Raw genomic sequence first — 18,808 nt, 5'->3', positions numbered from 1 at the left:
TTTTTTTATGTTTTCGGCAAAACGGCCGGAGAAAAAAAATTAGTTTTAAACAAGGGTTGTTTTTTTTTTTTTTTTTTTTTTTTTTTTTTTTTTTTTCCAAGCATCTCTCAGTATGCAAAAGATTTTTGCTTCATAAGCTGGAAAATTGTAAGATTTGGCAGAACACACTCGGCTTCCTGGGATAATTCTAAATTAATACAATCCACTTTAAAGAGGAGAATTCATTTATTTTAGCAGACACGGGACATTGCTTGATGCTAAAAAAAAAAAAAAAAAAATCACTTCAGCAGATCTCTCAATAAGTGTCAGTACAGGTAGGGTTGTCCTAATCAGAATTTTTCATCATTTTTTTCCGACAGAATCACACTCACTCGTACTCATTAATGATTTTCTGGAAGCTTCAGAATCCATTTGAACAAAAAGCTAAATTAAGTCACAACAAATTAAGTCTCATAAACTTACTTGATGCTTTAATACAATGATAACGTGACCGCTAAGGCCCAAACTATTGATAGGTTTAAAATAATCCTTTCATTCCACCAATACCCCAGTTCATAGTATGTGTGAAACTGAACACTTTTAGTGGCGCTGGCTGGGTGGGTCAGGCGGTGGAGCATGTGCATCATGCTCAGAGGCTAGTCTCGACACGGATGTCCTGGCTTCAATTCCCAGTCTTGGGCCATTTGCTGCATGTCTTCCCCTTGTCTTCCTGTCTGATCACTGTTCAGTAAAAACCACTGGAGCCTAACAATCTTTTTTTTTTTTTTTTTTAAAAGGGAATATAACTCATATCAAATTGCAACTTCCGCTGGGTTTCACAATGGAATTTGAACGTAAGTAAATTTGGGTTGATTCCCAGATCAAAGTTCTGAATGCTGCCCAGTCGAGACGGGTGGCACAATAGAAATCCAAATAGTTTCAGCCGTTTGACTTCTTGACAGCAGACTGCGCAAAAGCAACACTGAAACTGCACCCCACAGTCATGCATACACAAATACACTTCAATAGCTAAATGCCATTCCAGTATCTAAAACTGTCTGCTGGAATATTGCTCTGACTTGCTTTAACTCACCTTTTGGGGGAGGTTAGGCAGCCGCACTGGGTGTGTGGGAAGGGGGAGGGTATATCGGCAAAAAAGCGACGAGCTTTAGCATGCATGTCAGGACCAGGGAATGCTTTCTGAGCCAAATGCCAGTCTATAGATCGCTGAGGGGACTAAAGATCACATCATCGTCCAGCCGGGCGTAGGTGACACCGGACAGCGGACGAGAGAGAGGTTGGACCGAATGATCCCTGCCAGGGTGAGGCATTATAGACAGCCGCTGTCATTACAGGCCAAACATGCACTAGTTTGAGAGCACAAATGTAAACACACCCACGGGGTAACACACACACACACACACACACACACACACACACACACACAGACACGAGCTGTGACAACGGCGATATAGACAAGGGCTGTCATTAGAGGAGCCTCTGTGGAGCGCAAATGATAACGAGTGGAGGGGGAGGATGAGCAAAAGGGGATGCAAAGAAGGGTGACTTGCCTGCTGTCTGCTGGGAGAGCCGGTGGTGTTGGAGAGGTCATCTCACTGTAAGAGCCCTTAAACAGGTGACACAAAAAAACCACATTCCCTCTTTGTGGGTCAACTGTCTCTGAGAGAACGGCCTCCCTTAAACAGAATCAAAGGACTTTTTTGTGTACACAACACGTAACTCTAATGTGAAGTGATTGTTTCCGACACTATTTAGAAAGATCATATATCAAAACTCCAAATGAGTCTTCACGAGAACAGATGGTTAAACACGCAGACGGGAAGCTACTTTGATAATGAAAGACTGAACAGGAGTAATTTAAGAGAACACTTTGATTCTTTTTTTTTTATCCATGGTTATGTGAAATAATTCAGTTGCCTGTATTTTTTTTAACCTAAGTAATCAAATAATACTGCAAGAAAATACAGAAATTTTCATACCAGCTAGGAATTTGGATTAGGTATCCTATCATGGTTTCATGCCACCAATGCACCTATGTGCTGAATTTGTAACATTAGATACCATTTAAGTGATTGGAAGACCTGAATTAAATTATTTGGATGGAGGAGCAAATGCTCTTTCAGTGCATCATATTCTGATAAGCTACACTATAAAAGGTTACAGATTTTTGCAGAACAGCTGCAGAAGGAGGCACTCTTCCACGATTATGTTCATGTACAAACTGCCACCAGTAAAGAGGGAGTGTTCTCTGAAAGTTAAAGTTCTTTGGATTGCTCACCTTTTTTCCCCACAGTAAGACACTGATGTTCAAATAAAGTTGTGAAAAGTGCATTAAATAATAAGCCAAAGTTGACATCAAATTATTCAGTGTTTTCAAAAGTAGTGAGAATAATGACTTGAGAAATTTAATCTCAGCTCAATTCCTTTGACATATATTCTCATTAATACGACACAAATCCCTCTGCATAAAGCTCAAGATAAACAAGCAGCCATCCAAATACAGTAAATCATACACTGTAACTTCAGGTCAATTTGTCGGGCTAAGCTCCATGTTTTGAGTGCTGCAGATTTGGATCTAAACCGCTCTTTGCCCTAAGGGGACAGAGAGCACATCAGTGCATAGTTTCACTCCAGCTCTCTGACTCCCACTGTGTAATGTGCTGCAGGCTCTGTACAAACCAGAGGCTTTGAGTTACAATATGCTAAACATCTGTCACTAAAACATCTCTTTCATTTTCCACTCTACAACAAGCAGCTGTTTTTACACTGCGGTCTGCCTCATAATGTTTGAACCGCAAAAAAACACAAATTTTACTTCACGCTACATCTTAAAATATCATCCGGCAAGTGCCGGGTTTTTGGGTGATGTTACTCAAGATGTCTAAATCCTCGATGGGATCCGATCTGCTTTCACGTGTCTGAAACCATCAAACAGACCTGAGCACTCCGGCTTGTCAGCTAACACACAAATTGCTCCCTAATCCCCGCAGATTTTGTTTCCAACGCTCCTCCTGTCACAGCACACGTGAGCGCCATTTCTCTTCTTATGAGAGTTACTGGCAGGTGGTTCTCAGGTAATAATGGTGTCAGGCGAGATCAAATGCCACAGAACAATGGTCGCTGGTCCCCGCGAGCAGAATCCACAGCTCGCATCGTCTGCAAACTCCACCCGACACGAAGGCGTTTGACTCAAAGTGCTGAAACCTGTCTTGTGCCCTCAAGCCGTGTAGGTGTATATCTGTGTGTGAAAGTGGTTACTGTGGCTGTTTCTCTCTGTGATGTGCCAGCAACAATCTCCTTGGGGCTGTTTTAATATGTACTGTTTAACCTGTCCTCCTACTGACGGGCTCAGGTCTTTGATATCAACAGCCTGGTCCAGGCTCCATTTCCTAATTGGCAAAGACTGGTGGCTTTGTGGCTTAGGCTTTCGGATTACGTTTTTACTCTCCATCTTAACCCCATCTGTTTTGTCCAGTTAGAAAATTACAGCAAGGTTATCAAAAGCCAAAGCTAAATAAAATATCGTAAGATGCAAAAGCAGTGAGCAGCATCACCATCAAACACCAGACTGAGGCGGTTGGTCACTGACCCTAAATATACAGAGTTACCATGGAATCGTTACTTTCATGGTTCTCAAATGGCTGGTGGTAATTGGCCTGCTATTAGTGGTACTCAGGAAATGCTTTGGTATTATTTGCAAAGTGAATTTGATCACATTAGCTGTAATGTGGGTCTTAGGACCACCAACAGCTGAAATAATAACCTGTTCAGGCAGTTTTAGCTAGGGTTTGTAAGAAACTTTCAAAAAGAAGTGTAGAGAAAACATTTTGGACAAGTCCTACTATGAACTGAATTGGACAACAGTAGAACAAGGATCTAAGGATTTTTATTCGTAGCATGCATGTACTCATCATATCATATTATTATTTACTACTTTTGTTAAAAAGTATGTAAAACAATACATTTTTACATATTTATTGTAAAAAAATATGTAATTTTTTTTTACAATTTTTACATTGATTAATTATGGCTGTAAAAGCCTTCAGTTGTGGCTTTTGCAGGAAATTGCCAAAATCGATTCTTTGTCACTTTTTCAATTAATACCATGGATATTCGTACACCTGGCATTTGTAAACGCTCAATTTCACCAATCGTTTCTTCTGACTGCAAGTTATATGAATGCTTTGGTGTAGTCCAATCACAGTCCCAACTTAAACATGGGGATCTGAAGGCAGCTAAAAATTGGGAAGATAGCCAGAATGCCATCCAGACTCAAATCCTTGGAGCTTATCACTAAAGATAAATGCTTAAAATACCAGTGAAGACATGCCGAAGGTCGGTGAGCAAATGCAAGAATTGTGTTACTTTAATGGTTCTAAAGATTGTCCTATTGGTTATTGAGTTTGTTTCTTTACGATTTGTTTTCATAATAATAATACAGAGTATAAAGGAAAGTCTGATTCATTATGTTGGAACACTGGTTCCCTCTCATCACAGAAAATTCATGCTATATCCAGGTTCTTTAATCAGTTTCTTGAAATAAAAGCATGTTTAAATATAGCTACATATCGTATTCTATGATGTGACACTAACAGCACGGATAATGCAATACTCACTTCTTGTAGCTCAAAATGATTAGCCTCGTAATGTATAATCTAATTATTGTATCATTATTCACATTCTATTGGTGTTTGCCCTTTTATTTTTGTTCAATGAAAGCTTCATAGCGTTGGTAATAAAATTTTATTACCTGATTATTACCCCTTAGCTGTTAAACTATTGGGGTGGTTTAGAATTTATCGAATAAATAGTAGATTCGGTAGAATTTATGTCTTGTGTACAAGGAAAAAAATTATTTTTGTTTTCTTAAGTTTTACCACTTTTGCTTTAGTTGTTGGTCGCCAAGACTTCTTTAAATACAAAGCACAAATCGCTACCAGGTCATTACTATTAGTACATATATCTTAAAGTTGGTTGGTCAAATAATGCCGCTTTGCTTAAAATTTTATCTTTCTCCATAACTCAGAACAAAATTTAAATCACGTTCGTTTGGATGTGTCCGTAAGACAAAGTTCGACAATTTACACACTAAGGTTTCTGATTCAATTTTGAAAGTTCCTACATTTTTCTTGGAATAGGATTTCATTCCCAGGAAATGTGGCTACTCAAATTACAACATTTTCATCAGATCTGCTACTTTATACGTGCATGCAGCTGCTGTTCTTCCTCTGGAATGCTGCACCAACATGTTAGTACAGAGGTTGAAGAGCGACACGTCAAACACTGGGCAGTAGGGAATTGATTTTACAAAATATCATAATTTAATTTTTTAAATAGTAAGTTGCAAATTGACAGTACTCTTTAATTTATTTATTATTTTATATGTTAATATATTTCTGGCATAATTCTCGTTAGATATTTTACCACCCATCTTTACATGAATCATTGTCCAAAAGTTGATTTACATAATCTTTCAAATGTACTCCATACAGTTTCAACAGGGTTGAGATTTTATATGTGGTTAGATCGCTGTTGTTTAGAAATTCTTGTCTAAGTTCCTCTGACACAAACTCTCACCCTGAAATTTACATCTGCTCACATAGACAAGCCAGATGTCTTCTGGTGAAAGGTGTTATGCTCAGATAAGACAAACTTCCCATCAGAGGCAGTCATTTTGGCTTGTTGGCTGATCTATTCAAGAGGCGAGTTGAAAGAATGCTGTACGTCATTTTTAAACATGGTGGTGGCAGCATCCAGAGGGAAAGCTGTATCGCATGGAGTGGATGGAATATCATTACCTCAAATCAAGTGCTGAATAGGTAAAACTTGGACACGGTGCAAACATATGTCAAGTGTACATCGGAACTTGTTTTGGGATGAGCAAAGCACCAAATGACCTCAACACTAACAAATATCCGGGGACTATGCCTAAAAGTCAGGTTGGTGCAAGGAAACAACTCACTTTTTAAATGAACCTTACCAAGAGAGATCTAATGTTCAGCCAGAATCATCAAGTGGTCCAAAGACAGTCATCCAAATGTTAGTGGAGATGTACATGGATAAGCCATTATGGATAGGAGACAAACTATTATGAATTCTGAGTAGCATTGTTGAATTTGTACATGAATGAAATGCAGATGTTTGTTTTTTTGTTTGTTTGTTCTTTGAGTTAGCGACTCATTACAGTCCCAAAATTAGCATGCTGTGTGACTATGATATATGGGTCTGACTGTTTTAAGAACAAAACAACCATAAGAGCAAAAGGTGTGAAATGATAGAGACGGAATTACCAACACACATTCCTGATCAAAAATATATATTGTGACACTAACCTTACATGACGAATCTTTAGTTTGCTGTAGTTATTTTTCTGTCCCACAGGTCACTTTTATTACTGAAAGTTTTACTTACTAGCTACTGCTAGGACGTTGCTCAGTGGCTCTTTCTGTTCAGACTACACTATGCGAGTAGTTACCTGAATGCGTGTGCCAGTGTACATCTGTCTGTCTCTCAGGTGTTGGTACTCACATTAGTTAGAAAAAATATCAACAAAGGATTCTTGGAAACTGGGGAGGCCTACACAAAGAGCATCCAGGCTCCTTTCAGTGTCACTCGATCTCTTGTGTGTTTGGACGTGTATGTATGGCTAGATAAGTGTGTGTGCGCGTGTAGTTGGGGGGTGGAGGGGTTCTTTCTTTAGGGTTTGAGGGCGCCTCATTGGCTCCAACTCCAGGGTCAACTGGAGGTCAGGACATGTGTGATGGATGGACCCTGTGTCTGTAGACCACTATCCAGCCTACATGCTCCTAGTCTTGGCTCCTCCTGTGGGCCTCTAACCCATCAAAGTCCCCTGGCTGTGCTCTCCTGTTTTCACATTTCTCTGTGTGCCTCCGTTTGGCACCCCAAGTCGGAGTGCCTCACTGAGCTGAGCGGAGCGCAGCACAAAGAAAACCGCAGACAACTCCTGGAGGTGAGTGCTGATGTCAAGATGCGGACTTTCTGCTTTTCCTCCATCCACTCAACCACATCCCTCTTCCCTTCTTCTCTGTCTGCCACTTTAGCCGGCATGCTTATCCTGCCATAGTAGCACACAGCAACTGATTTCATGATGTCATCTCCCTCTCTCTCCCCCTGCCCCCATCACTCTGTCAATCCATCCATTTGCCTCTGTCGCACATCTGTCGATGGAGGAATTCATTTTGTCTGCCAATCACGCCAAGGGAGTGGTCAGTTTGAGCAGATGTGCCAATACCTGGACCAGCATGATGAGTGGCTTCTGTCTGTCCACATCACTGCCTCGCTGGGTTCCCACCTCTCTCTGTTTGAACTGAGCAGTCAGTAAAAGATTCAGAAAGGGATTTCTGAGAGAAGAAAGTGTTTGACCCTTAGACTCTTTTTGCAGAGCTGTATATGTGCGGAAAATAAACCTTATTTGCAAACCGAGTTCTAACCTGTACGCGGAACCACAAAATTTTTTCTTGCTGCTTATTTACCATGCAATATTTCAGACTGACAATGAAGAAATGGGACTATTTCTCTTCAACTATTATATAAATGTAATTGGCATAGAGGTAAGATTAGATTCATGTGAAAAATTCAATCCAAATCCAAATTTTAAGACAGAACATATGGGGTTCATGGTCTTACTTTGTCAGTCTTCTGTATAATTAGTACAGTACATACAGACACAGAATTACAGAAAAAATAATAATAAAACCTGGGATTCCAAGCTTGAAACATCTGATTCCACAAAATAAGAAAGCCCTTTGACATTTTTTTTCTACAACATTCACTGTATGTGTGTGGACATAAAAGTCATCATCCTCTTCTACTTGCATCTGTTTCTACTACTTCATCGAAAAAATATTTTGCACATGTTACTGCCTGTCTTAGTGTGTGGGCTCTGGTTTAAATAGCTGTTTGCTCAGGTCCTTTTTCATTAATGGCTCTTTCCATGTCATACGTTTGAAGGAAGAGACAAATCCAATTATTATAATGTGTCCAGTTCTTAATGAGACTTTTTATTTAACTTCAATCTAAAAGGAAGCTTGACGTCATTCTTGTGAAGAAGGTGCCCTTTTTTTGGTCCATAGCTAAACTGAGAAACGCTCTGCTTGGACACTTTTAAAGCAAATACAATTACTTCCATATTTCTGGAACATACAAGGAAATGCAAATAAAAGTAAAACTTTGTTTTTACAACAGGTTAATTACTGCTAAATAAACACATTAGATAGATAGATAGATAGATAGATAGATAGATAGATAGATAGATAGATAGATAGATAGATAGATAGATAGATAGATAGATAGATAGATAGATAGATATTTTAACATTTTTTAAAATAAGATTATGAATTATTCGATTTGAAGAATATACTTTAACATTTGAAAAATTAAATTATGAAAGCATATAGAAATAAGCATCTCTTTCAGAAGCAGTTATCATTAAGTTATTGATTGATACAATAATCCGATGTTAATATGCTGACTGGAAGAATATTCATGAGCGGCTTTGTCGGAAAATATACTTCATTGCAAAAAAATTAAATAAAAATTATTATTATTATTATTATTATTATTATTATTATTATTATTATTATTATTATTATTATTATTTCGGGGTGTTTCCTAACTCAAATGCCTGAAACCCGGAGCCTAAACTTTGCCAGATCGTGTGAAACTTAATATTTCGTATTCCATCGTAATGCTTTAAACATTTACTGCTCTGTACCAGCGTCTAAATGGTTTGAGTTAAGCATCTGTCATCGTCCATATGTTTATCTCTGGGCCTTAATAGAAACCATCAGGATCGTCGGGAAGTCCTCTCCCGTGACGCCTTTCCTTTTTCTGTCATTTGTATTGGTTTGCTAATTATTTTTACTTCGGAGATTCGTTTAAAACCGGCCCGTCCAAGCCAGGTTTGTTTACCCTGTGCGGGGTGTATAAGCTCTAGTTTGGGTTTGAGGGGGTTAGGATGGTGCTGTGACAACAAACTGAAGCCGTGACCGAGGATTGACCCTGAATGCACGGCCTTTTCATTTGAGAATCAGCTGGGTTTCACTCTGAGGGGATCCTGTAGCGCACACCAGCTGCAGGGGGGGACATAAGAGTGGCTGCAACTCATAAAGCAGGGTGCGCAAGGTCCCATAGAGGGAATGGAGATTGTTAAAAATCACACTAGAGTCTTTTTCCATTTCATTTATACCAGACAAAGTTGCACATCTGCCGTGAAACTGACCCGTAATTACATCTTGTTGCATTTAAGTGGTGTAATATGGTGTCATTTAAATTAACTTAAATTGAATTTAGGATAAATTGGCGTACTACTACTTCTACTACTACTACTACTACTACTACTACTAATAATAATAATAATAATAATAATAATAATAATAATAATAATAATAATAATAATAATAATAATAATAATTTGACCTACTTAAATATTCCTGTTTAAAATTGTAAATATGTCATTTTCGATAAATATTAGCAAATTTGTATATTTACGGGACCTTTACAACGAATTCAATTAAATAATTTTCAAAAACGTCACATTTTTAAACGGCAAAAAAAGAGACTGAATCGATTAATTTGGTTATGAGTATAATAGCTTTTTTAAACAAACCTCAATTAGTAATTGCTTAATTTCTTCTTCATAGTATTTATTAAAATATTTATTTTGAAATCTGAAATTGTGCTCAGATTTAGCCACGAGCTGCATAGGTCTAATAGTTTGCGTCTATGCATGTATAATTCTTTCAGGGTAATACTATGTTTAAAAATTGCGTATTTGGTTTCTTTTGAGAAACAGAACAGACAGTAAACCCGCTGTATGTTGCACGTTCTCAGTTAATCGCAGTATTCAAAGAGGCCTTGCAAACAAAACGGACTCTCACCTTGAGCAACAAGTGTGTGTACACTAAACTATTTATATAAAACAAATAAAAATAAGGGCGTCTGTAGTTATCAAATAACCTTGCCATCGTCCAAAACGACACACGTTATTCCCAATATAATAAACGCGCTCTGACATAACTAGGCGTGCGTTTGATCAATTAAAAGCGCAAAAAAGGAAAAAAAAAAAAAAAAAAAAAAAAAAGGGGCTTAACTTACTCGACTTACCCATGTGTGGAGTTGAATTGGACTGAGGCTGCCTGTGCCAGAGACTCTCTGCAGCTCAAATACAGCCGCTTCTGCAGGTGGATCCAAGGTAAAGGTGAACTGCGCTCATTAATCACGCTTCTTTCATGGGCTTTGTGTCCTTTTAAGGCAAAATGGACACGCATCCTGCACACCAGGAATTAAAACAACAACACAAAGCCGCGAAGCTGTTCTTTTTCCCAGGGTGTCGAATATACTGACTTTTTTTTTCTTTTCTCTTTTCTTGGCTTGAAAATTATGTTGTAAACCCGAGATAATGACTATTGTTAAACGAAGTTTGCACTCTTTCTTTCATTTTTTTGGTATAGGTGTAAGTTTTCACAGTTTATCTTGTCGTTAGGATGGCATGATGACACCCCCTTGTAACTTGGTGAACTTAAGAAGCTGAACTGACACTGTGACATCAGTCAATAGCCGTAACCTCGATGTTTCAATCAATATATTTTTGTCCCCTCAGTAAGCCGAGAGCTCGATAAGGTTGCCATCATAGAAGACGCTGACATCCTCGCTCTCGGATAAACATGCCTTTATTATGCCAATAACCGTTTACTCCAGGGACGGGAGCGCGCCAGGCCGCATACATTGACAGGACTGGATGGGTGAATGGACATGTGGAGTTTCTGTAATTTCTCTTCTATCCTTTTTTTTGTGACTTATTGCTTTTAAATATATGTCAGTCGGATTTAGATTCGATAGACTGCTTAGATAGCTTTAAGTCATGTTACGCTACATCATTCCCAATATCTACCCCGCAGGAGACAAAAAAAAAGTGAAACAGAGGAAAAGATTTATATTTAAACGTACTTTAATACACATGATTGACCCGTAAACCCCTCTCTGGACAAAACACTTTACATTCGTCCCACTTGATTAAATGGAATAGCAGATAAAAGCCTTTCACAGCCCTGAAGGACCGGCTCCGCAACTGATAAAACTCAGCGCCCCACTGGTGATATATGAAGGCTTTACATATCATGCAAATCCCATACACACACACACACACACACACACACACACACACACACACACACACACACACACGCTCCCGCGCACAGACAAAATAAAAGACAGAGGTGACAGCGATTAAACAGCTACTGTAACTATTCATTCACTAACGATAAATAAACGAGGTCATCTCGTTGATTGCGTGATGCCTCATTAACAGCGTCGCCTGTGGCCGGTGGCGCACTTTTATTTCTTTCTTTTTTTTTCTTTTTTTGAGGTATTTGCTTGTGTGTGTGCAGATTTGTCTCTTTATTTTTATATAAAGCAGCACTGGGTCAGGGTATAGGGCATAGGGGTGGCAGTCTTTCCACTTAGTTTTGTAAATGGGAAGCCACATTTTCAGCAAATAAACACATTTCAAATCATGACTGGACAATAGTGCTTCGTGCAGACACGTTAGTGATTATGCAACAACTCTAAAACCTTTAAGCCATTGTCCGTGTTATTGGGGAAAATGTCCCAAACGTCTACAAATGTACCCGCGAATATCATTCACAGCAATCTTTAACTTTGGTGGTCAGGCTCCTCACGTGGCCTAAAGAGGTAAAGAGTTGGTCCTCAGTTGGAGGCGTAAGTGTCAGTGCCCGTGGAAGACACGGTGGAGGATGAGGGGGAGGGAGTCGAGGGGGACGATGAGGTCGACCTCTCAGATGCTGCATCGTCCATTTTCTCTGGGATGATCCCCTCCCGTTCTGCGGGGGGAGTTTTGGCCGGCAGCAGCCCCTCCTTCTCACGCTTTTTCTGCTTCATCCTCCGGTTCTGGAACCAGATTTTTACCTGAGTCTCGTTCAGCTGAAGCGCGGCCGCGATCTCTACGCGGCGCGCCCGCGTCAGATACTTGTTGAAGTGAAACTCCTTTTCCAGTTCTGTAAGCTGCTTGGTGGTGAAGTTGGTCCGGACTGTGTTCGGCTGTCCTGCGTAACCGTATTCCCCGGATCGTCCTGCAGACAGAAGTGAAAGCTTTATCCTGTTTTCTTTTTAGTACCATAAAACAGTTAAAATGCCCCCTCAATAAAACCGGTCTTGTTTTACGCATCTGGAACCACTTGTACACACCAGAAAATTAATGGCTTCTCTTGCAAAAAAGAAAAAAGAAAAAAAGGAGCTCTGGTATTCTAATCAATGTCCTGCTTCATTGTGTCCTCATTAAAGATTTAAAGTTGCAAATTTGAAAGTGATAAAAATTCCTTTGGCATTTAGTTATCTGGGCCCTGGGAAGAACACATATATGTCAATGTTGACCTACAACCTTATGCTTAAGCAGCTTAGACCAAGCAAACTTGTTGGCAGTTTCCTCAAACATCGATATTTATGGACGTCTTTTGATGTACGTTTAAGTTTAGCTAGTCCTTGTCTTCATTTAGCCCAAAAACATGCTGCAAGGTTATTTTTTTTAGATTTTTAGCCAACACGTCCCGTCCAAAATTACAAAAATGCCAAGCTTAATTACCATATTCGATCAATAAACATCAATAGACATCCATAGAGTCGTTTCACTTATGTAGTGAGAAAATGCTCGCCATTGTAACAGGATTTGGAACATCATCTTTTGACTTTTGAACATCTCAGGCCCTTTTACAGGACTGTATAAAATACCAATACATGAATCTTTCTCTTTAAGTCTTCATTTTCGTTTTTCAACTATATGTTGACAAAGTTTAGAGGGAAAGCGATGTCATCGTTTCTAGGTCTTATTAAATGTCGTTATGTATCCTATCTGTTCTTAAGGTACATTTTTCCCCACTCACCTGTTTTCGGTGGATTCCTCTTAACCTTCATCCAGTCGAAAGTCTGCGCAGAGGAGGCGCCCTCCGACAGAGGTGAGCAACAAGCCTCCAGGTGAGCTGCGTGCAGAGGTGACATGGGGTTTGAGCCACCAGGGTAAGGGGGCGCTTGCTCGTGTCCGCCTCCGTAGGTGGCGTGGCTATACTGCAGCTGGCCCAGTGGGGTGGCACTGTAACCGTGGCGGTGCTGAGGAACCATGGAGGAGGGTAAGTTACCCGAAAACATCAATGGACCGCACTGGGGAAACGCAGCTCCAGAGTCCACTTCCTGGTTCAGCGTGTAGTGGTTATATGTTGCGCAGAAACTTTGGGGCCCATAGCTGGTGCTGCAGGCCGGGTGGGCTCCGTAGGAGAGACCCAAAGTGTTTGCAGAAGACTGGTAAGACGCCGGCTGATGAGGGAGGCTGTCAGGAGAAGTCCTGTTTGCCATGAAGTGCTCATCCGCCCCACAGCTGTTGACAGCAGCCCCGCAGGACTGGAAAGCTGTAATCCCGTGGTCCGAGTGGAAAGCCCTGATGGAGCATGAGCTACCTTCTCCGCTCATCACCGAGTAGTCTAAGAAGCTGCTCATTGTGGCATCGCTCTCCGAGGGGCTGAGGGACCGTCCTCTCCAACAAACGCCCTCTAACCCACCCTTGCCCAAAGTGACCGTGCCAACCTTTACCTATACTCTATCCTTATCAGTGTTGGAAGGAGGGGGCGCGCATTGACCGATATCAATGAACGGCTGCCGTCACGTGGCTACAGGTCAGCCAGTGAGGCACTTGTCCTTATCCCCTATAGGACGGTGACAGATTGGTGTTTGAGGGGCTATTTAAATTCCGAGCGCTCGTCGATCAAGGTGACGCGCGACGCCGCTAATGTATTGGCCGAGCAAACAATGAGCCAGGAGGCAGACGGAGGTGGACAGTCCCGGGGTCGCATGCGGGGAGCAGGGCTGCTGCAAGCAACCCCGCTGCGCGCTCCTGCACCGGTGGAGAGATTAACTTTTCATCCTCTGCTACTTCACCGTGAGGACGGCCCTGCACTCTGACCCCCCAGGTAGCCTATTTTTGGATTAGAGCGTGTGAGGCTGTGCGTGTGTCCTGCTCGAGTGTAACAGCGGCGTTGTCACATACCGTCAGTCGCTCTTGGATAGATGGCCAAGTGTGCGTGTCCCTCTGTGTGTGTGCGTGTGCGTAACGTTGCCGCTGGGTATATGTGGGCTATTAATGTCTCATTCCGATGCGAAATGTTTCACGCTTGAACATTATAGGATTTTACTCTGCAAATATTGTCACAGTGTGACAGTAAGGAAGAGGCAAGAACATTGCCCTCCCATTACAGACTGAAATGAGCAACATTTCCCTTTCTATATTTTTTCTTTTCTTTTATTTTTCGTTTCTTTTCTTCTTTTGTTATGAACTGTTAAATGTAGCAGTAGAAGATTTAGAGGGGCAATTACTTTCGCCTTTACCCGTCATTTCGTAGCAGTTTTTTTTTTTTTTTTTTTTTTTTGCAGGTATGTAAAGGAGCTGGAACTGGTCCATGTATCAGTTCGTGACCCCTTGCTTCGTACCATCTCTGATAGCCAATCATTAGTATTTTTTTTAAATCATTCAGTCATCTCTGCTGTAACGTCATGCGTTTACAACTACTCCCATTATTATAAAGTTTATTTGATAGGGACAGACACACATCGACATAGACAAACTGAATAAAACAGCAGTCCCATGTTTGCATCATGGTGCAATAGCAACAGCTAACTCGCAGCACTTGTCCCTAAGTACCTTCTATTAGCAGGAGGAGAGAACAGGATGGGATATGAAATCATCAAATATCAGGCTATGTGGCACATTTTAACGAAAAAGTGGAAAGTTGAACATTTTATATCTGTTTTTCTCAATAATTAAAAAAAAAAACACTTGAGTAATAGACAGATGTAGCCTGGTTTGTTTACGGTACAGACCGAAAGTATGTTGGAATGAAATGGCATTGCATTGGTACAAAATGGGAGCATCACTGTTAAGGAATCTGTGTTTGCCTGTTGTACACTCCACCTCATGTGGCAGCAGGGGCGTCTCCAGAACTTCCTCAGACCAGATTGGAACCAATGAGGATATTAGTGTGAGGAAGCAAAAACCAGAAGTCATATCAAGACAATGTTATCGTTTTATCCATATCTTTAGTTTTAGTGAAGTAGTGAGGAAAGGAAGGCAGAGAACCTTTAGTAAGAGGCTCAAATAAATAAATAAATAAATAAATAAATAAATACATCTATTGATACATCTATTATCTACCCGCTTATTTTTGCAGGGAGGAGATCAAGGGGAAACTGGTGCCAGCGGTCATTGGGTGAGGAACAGGGTTTCTGGTACAGACGCACTTAAAATACCAATTGACCTAAGAGTCACCTGCTTGGACTCCGGAGGAATCCTTAGCACTCATAAAAAACCCACACATCCACACTGTGAACATGAAAACTCCATCCACAAAGAGCCTAGGCTGCGATTTGAACCCAAAACCTTCTTACTGCGACGTCACAATGCCAACCGTGCCACTGTGCAAACTCCAAATGTATAAATAATTATTTTTAAAAAATGTTACAACTCACAGAGGCTTGTTTTCTCTTAATATAGAGTGTATTTGAGACTTTCAGCCCTGGTTGGTGGAGGGGGATGGGAGCAGATTTACAGGAGTGACCAACCTCACGCCACCCACTATCACATAACATTCTCCATTCTGTGCATGTAGTTTTACTTATTGATGCAAGACAACAATCTGTATGCTTCAGAGTTAGGCAAGCTTCTCAACACTAACCTATAAAGAAGAGCATGCACACAAAGTGCATTTCACATCACATCTGGGTAATAATCAATAAATAATAATGAATATATTGTGGAGACCATCTTTTTTCTCTGACCTATTAAATTGGGTGTTCAAATGTCAGGGTAGAAGCGCCAACAAATCTTACTTGTTTATGTTTCATATAAATTGTCGCTCCAAGGACAGACAGAGGAAGCAGATATGGTTAAATTAGCAACACTGAACTATAACTACAAATGACAAATATTTTACATACGTGTCCGTTTTTAGTATACTGATTAGATTCAAATTTTAAACTGAAACAACTTACTTTTTAAAAAATATATATATACTCCTTCGGAACATTTTAATCCATTTAAAGTGTAAGCTGGCACTTAACAAAAACAACAGATTCAATTTTATGATTTCTATATTGTACACAAGAATATTGATTTATTATTATTATTTTAACTTAACTTCAAATTTAATTGTAACAAAAATACCAAAATACAAACTCTGGCAATTCTTCTAAGGCTTTTGTCTTGGTTCGAAGTTAATAGTGGCCCCTGCCCCGTACAAAACCTTTTAGAGACGCCCCTGTCATGGCGTTTTCTTAAATCTCCTGTCCTGTACATGTAGTTTCACGCCACATGACACACACACACACACACACACAAAACAAAACAAAAACTGGTGGTTGGGTTTTGATCTCATTTCATTCATAAAATAACGCACAAACAAACAAAAAACATACAAACCGCAACTGAATTAGAACGACGTAAATTCCGCCTCGTGTTTGGGTTGTCACAGGTGATGAAGAGGCAAGACAACACATTTACCATTAGGATGATGGGGTATTAATTTTTTCATCTCTACCAGGTCAGAGGGTCTGCCATCTACTGTGGTTTCACTCCCACATGTATTCATTACGCATGTACGGTGATCAAATGATATAATAATGAGAGGAGGTCTTAAATGCGCCTATGTAGCCTGAGGTGTGAGTGTGGGCTGATTATACTGTTAAGATCATCAAATAAAGCTGCCGGAGAAATGAATGGCCACAGAAAAGAAGAGGAGTGAGAGAGAGCCTGGAGAGCAGAAAGAAAGAGGGAGAGAGAGAAAGAAGGGGGGGAGGGGAGGTGGAGGGACAAGAGGGAAGTATGCGTGGGAGACTTGCGGCAGATGCACAACCTCTCACCGAGGAAGGAAAAGAAAGGGGAGGGAGAAGTAAAGGATCTCGTGGAGAAGGGAGCGCCCCCAGAGGCCAAGAGAAGCTAAACACTCACAATGATGCAGATAGAGTTCCCCTCCGACCACTGAACAGCACGTTGACGTATTTTCATGACTGTAGGTCGCCTTCTTTATTCAGTCTGGAAAATATGTTTAAAAAGTGATTATTTTTTTTTAAAGGCCTCAGCTTCAAATTGAGCCCTATCAAAGAAGTCGAGCTTGGCTAACCTATTAAGTCATCGTGAAAAATATGTTCAAATGATCTTTTTTAGGTCGTCGCTTCAAATATAGTCTTATGTAAAAGAGTCAGGCTTGGTTAGCCCATTACACCAACCAACCTCAACAACTGTCTGAACACATCAAGGTGTCAGTAAACATCTTTTGTGGGTTTTGATTCAGTATGCGCAGCTTTCTGACTAAAGTGCATCAAGTTATTTGTAATGAGACCAACATTTTAAATCTCTTATTTTCCTCTGCGGTTTTTTTTATTATTAGTATTATTGCTTCAGCTACTCTCTGTCGAATGTTACCTTTTAAAGTCTTTAAGAGTTTAGATTCCGATAGGGGAAATGTGACATCACCATAAAATAAAAGTGAAAATAAAGTGAAATTTGTTTGAAACTTCCCATCAGCGGGGAGGGGTGGAAAAAGCGCACTGGGTTCAGTTCCCCTCCACTCCCACCATGCCCCCCTCTCTCTTTTCTCTGGCTCCTCCAGCTGCCTCTGCAGTGAGTGGGCGAAGGCTCCTGCCTCACTTATGCTCATGGAAAGAAGCAGCGTCGCCACATGCAGGAACCTCGGAAGGCTTTTCACGGCTCTTTGTGTGAGCTGCAGGAGCAGAGAAAAGGCGCGCTGTCTCGGAATGATTTGGTTAAAACGGCCTCCACCAGGGTTAGTCGGAAAAACAGGGGAGGGGAGGAAAAAAGTTGAATTTACTTTTTAGCCCCACTTCGTGCCCCTTTCCAGACCTCATCCTACACCCCATCTGCACACACGCAGATACATATAACTCTTCCCAACTGTTCGCCCAATAATAAATAACCAGAAGGAGTTGGTTAGCTTTCAGATTTTTCAGTGAAAAGTTCCAGCTGATGTGCCAAAGTTTTTATAAATCGATCAATTGCAACTCGTGGCTTTTAACGTCTGGCTCAAATGTGTTGTATTGACTTAATATATCTAGTAAAACCCCATTCCTGACGAGGAGTCACATTGAATAAGATTAGAAATAATCCTTCATTGAATAGGAGGCTTTAAGGAGCAGCTGACACATGCGAACATCCAGTAATGTGGTAAAATCCCCCCAAACACGCCTAATTTCCTGTTAAACAAGCTTAGACAATAATCTCTACTTGAGAAAGCTTTTCTTTGGAGTGAATTTGATAAATGTTCAATATTCCGAAAGGAGTCTGGCTTAAGTTTGAGCGCAGCCTCTTAATCCTGAACCGGCTGCTACTGCCGCTGCTTCTACTGCTGTCTCTGAGCCATGAGCCGTGTTCAAACAAGCTATAAAAATGAATTATTGCCTAACGCATGCAGTGACTCGGCCCCCTTTTTAGTTTTAGGAGTCGGGGAGTCCCGTATGAAAACGTAAGTGGGTGTTTTTTATTATTTGTTCACATTACGCGACAATTGCTCTCCTTAACGTCCGTCTCTTTCATGCCACGGGGGTGATTTATGAGCTCCTGAAGGCAAACATGGCTCCGGTTATTTGCCTGCAACTTGCACTCAGTGTTAACAGCTAAGATCTCCGCAGGAAATTTTATTTTGATGCCCCCCCCCCCCCCCCCCCCCCCCACAAAAAAATCCAAAAACAAAAGAAGGAACAAAATATTTAAATAAAT

At 40.6% G+C, this 18,808-nt stretch overlaps 2 protein-coding genes and 1 long non-coding RNA gene across 3 annotated transcripts in view; all 3 read right to left on the bottom strand.

Annotated features, from left to right (window-relative positions):
* Positions 1-10,235, bottom strand: part of LOC106945370 (uncharacterized) — a 22,107-nt gene extending 11,872 nt beyond the window's left edge. The window contains exon 1 of the long non-coding RNA XR_001424543.1: positions 10,126-10,235. This is a non-coding gene — a long non-coding RNA (uncharacterized LOC106945370). The remainder of the gene's footprint in view (positions 1-10,125) is intronic.
* A 742-nt stretch (positions 10,236-10,977) lies between these two features.
* On the bottom strand, positions 10,978-13,735 carry hoxa1a (homeobox A1a). The gene is made up of 2 exons (XM_015029001.1): positions 12,918-13,735; positions 10,978-12,110 (listed from the first exon to the last, which is right to left on the bottom strand). Exons 1-2 carry the CDS (start codon positions 13,522-13,524, stop codon positions 11,728-11,730), a joined length of 990 nt encoding a protein of 329 aa, XP_014884487.1. The 5' UTR covers positions 13,525-13,735; the 3' UTR covers positions 10,978-11,727.
* A 13-nt stretch (positions 13,736-13,748) lies between these two features.
* hoxa3a (homeobox A3a) overlaps positions 13,749-18,808 on the bottom strand; it is a 25,736-nt gene continuing 20,676 nt past the window's right edge. The window contains exon 3 of the transcript XR_001424542.1: positions 13,749-13,763. The gene's annotated coding sequence lies outside the window, so the exon portion shown is untranslated. The remainder of the gene's footprint in view (positions 13,764-18,808) is intronic.

The sequence above is a fragment of the Poecilia latipinna genome, unplaced genomic scaffold, assembly GCF_001443285.1.
Source record: "Poecilia latipinna isolate Pla-1442-1.1 unplaced genomic scaffold, P_latipinna-1.0 Scaffold141, whole genome shotgun sequence".
Classification (NCBI taxonomy): Eukaryota; Metazoa; Chordata; class Actinopteri; order Cyprinodontiformes; family Poeciliidae; genus Poecilia; species Poecilia latipinna.
The sequence above is the reverse complement of the archived record's forward strand: the minus strand, read 5'-3'. Positions and strand labels throughout refer to the sequence as shown.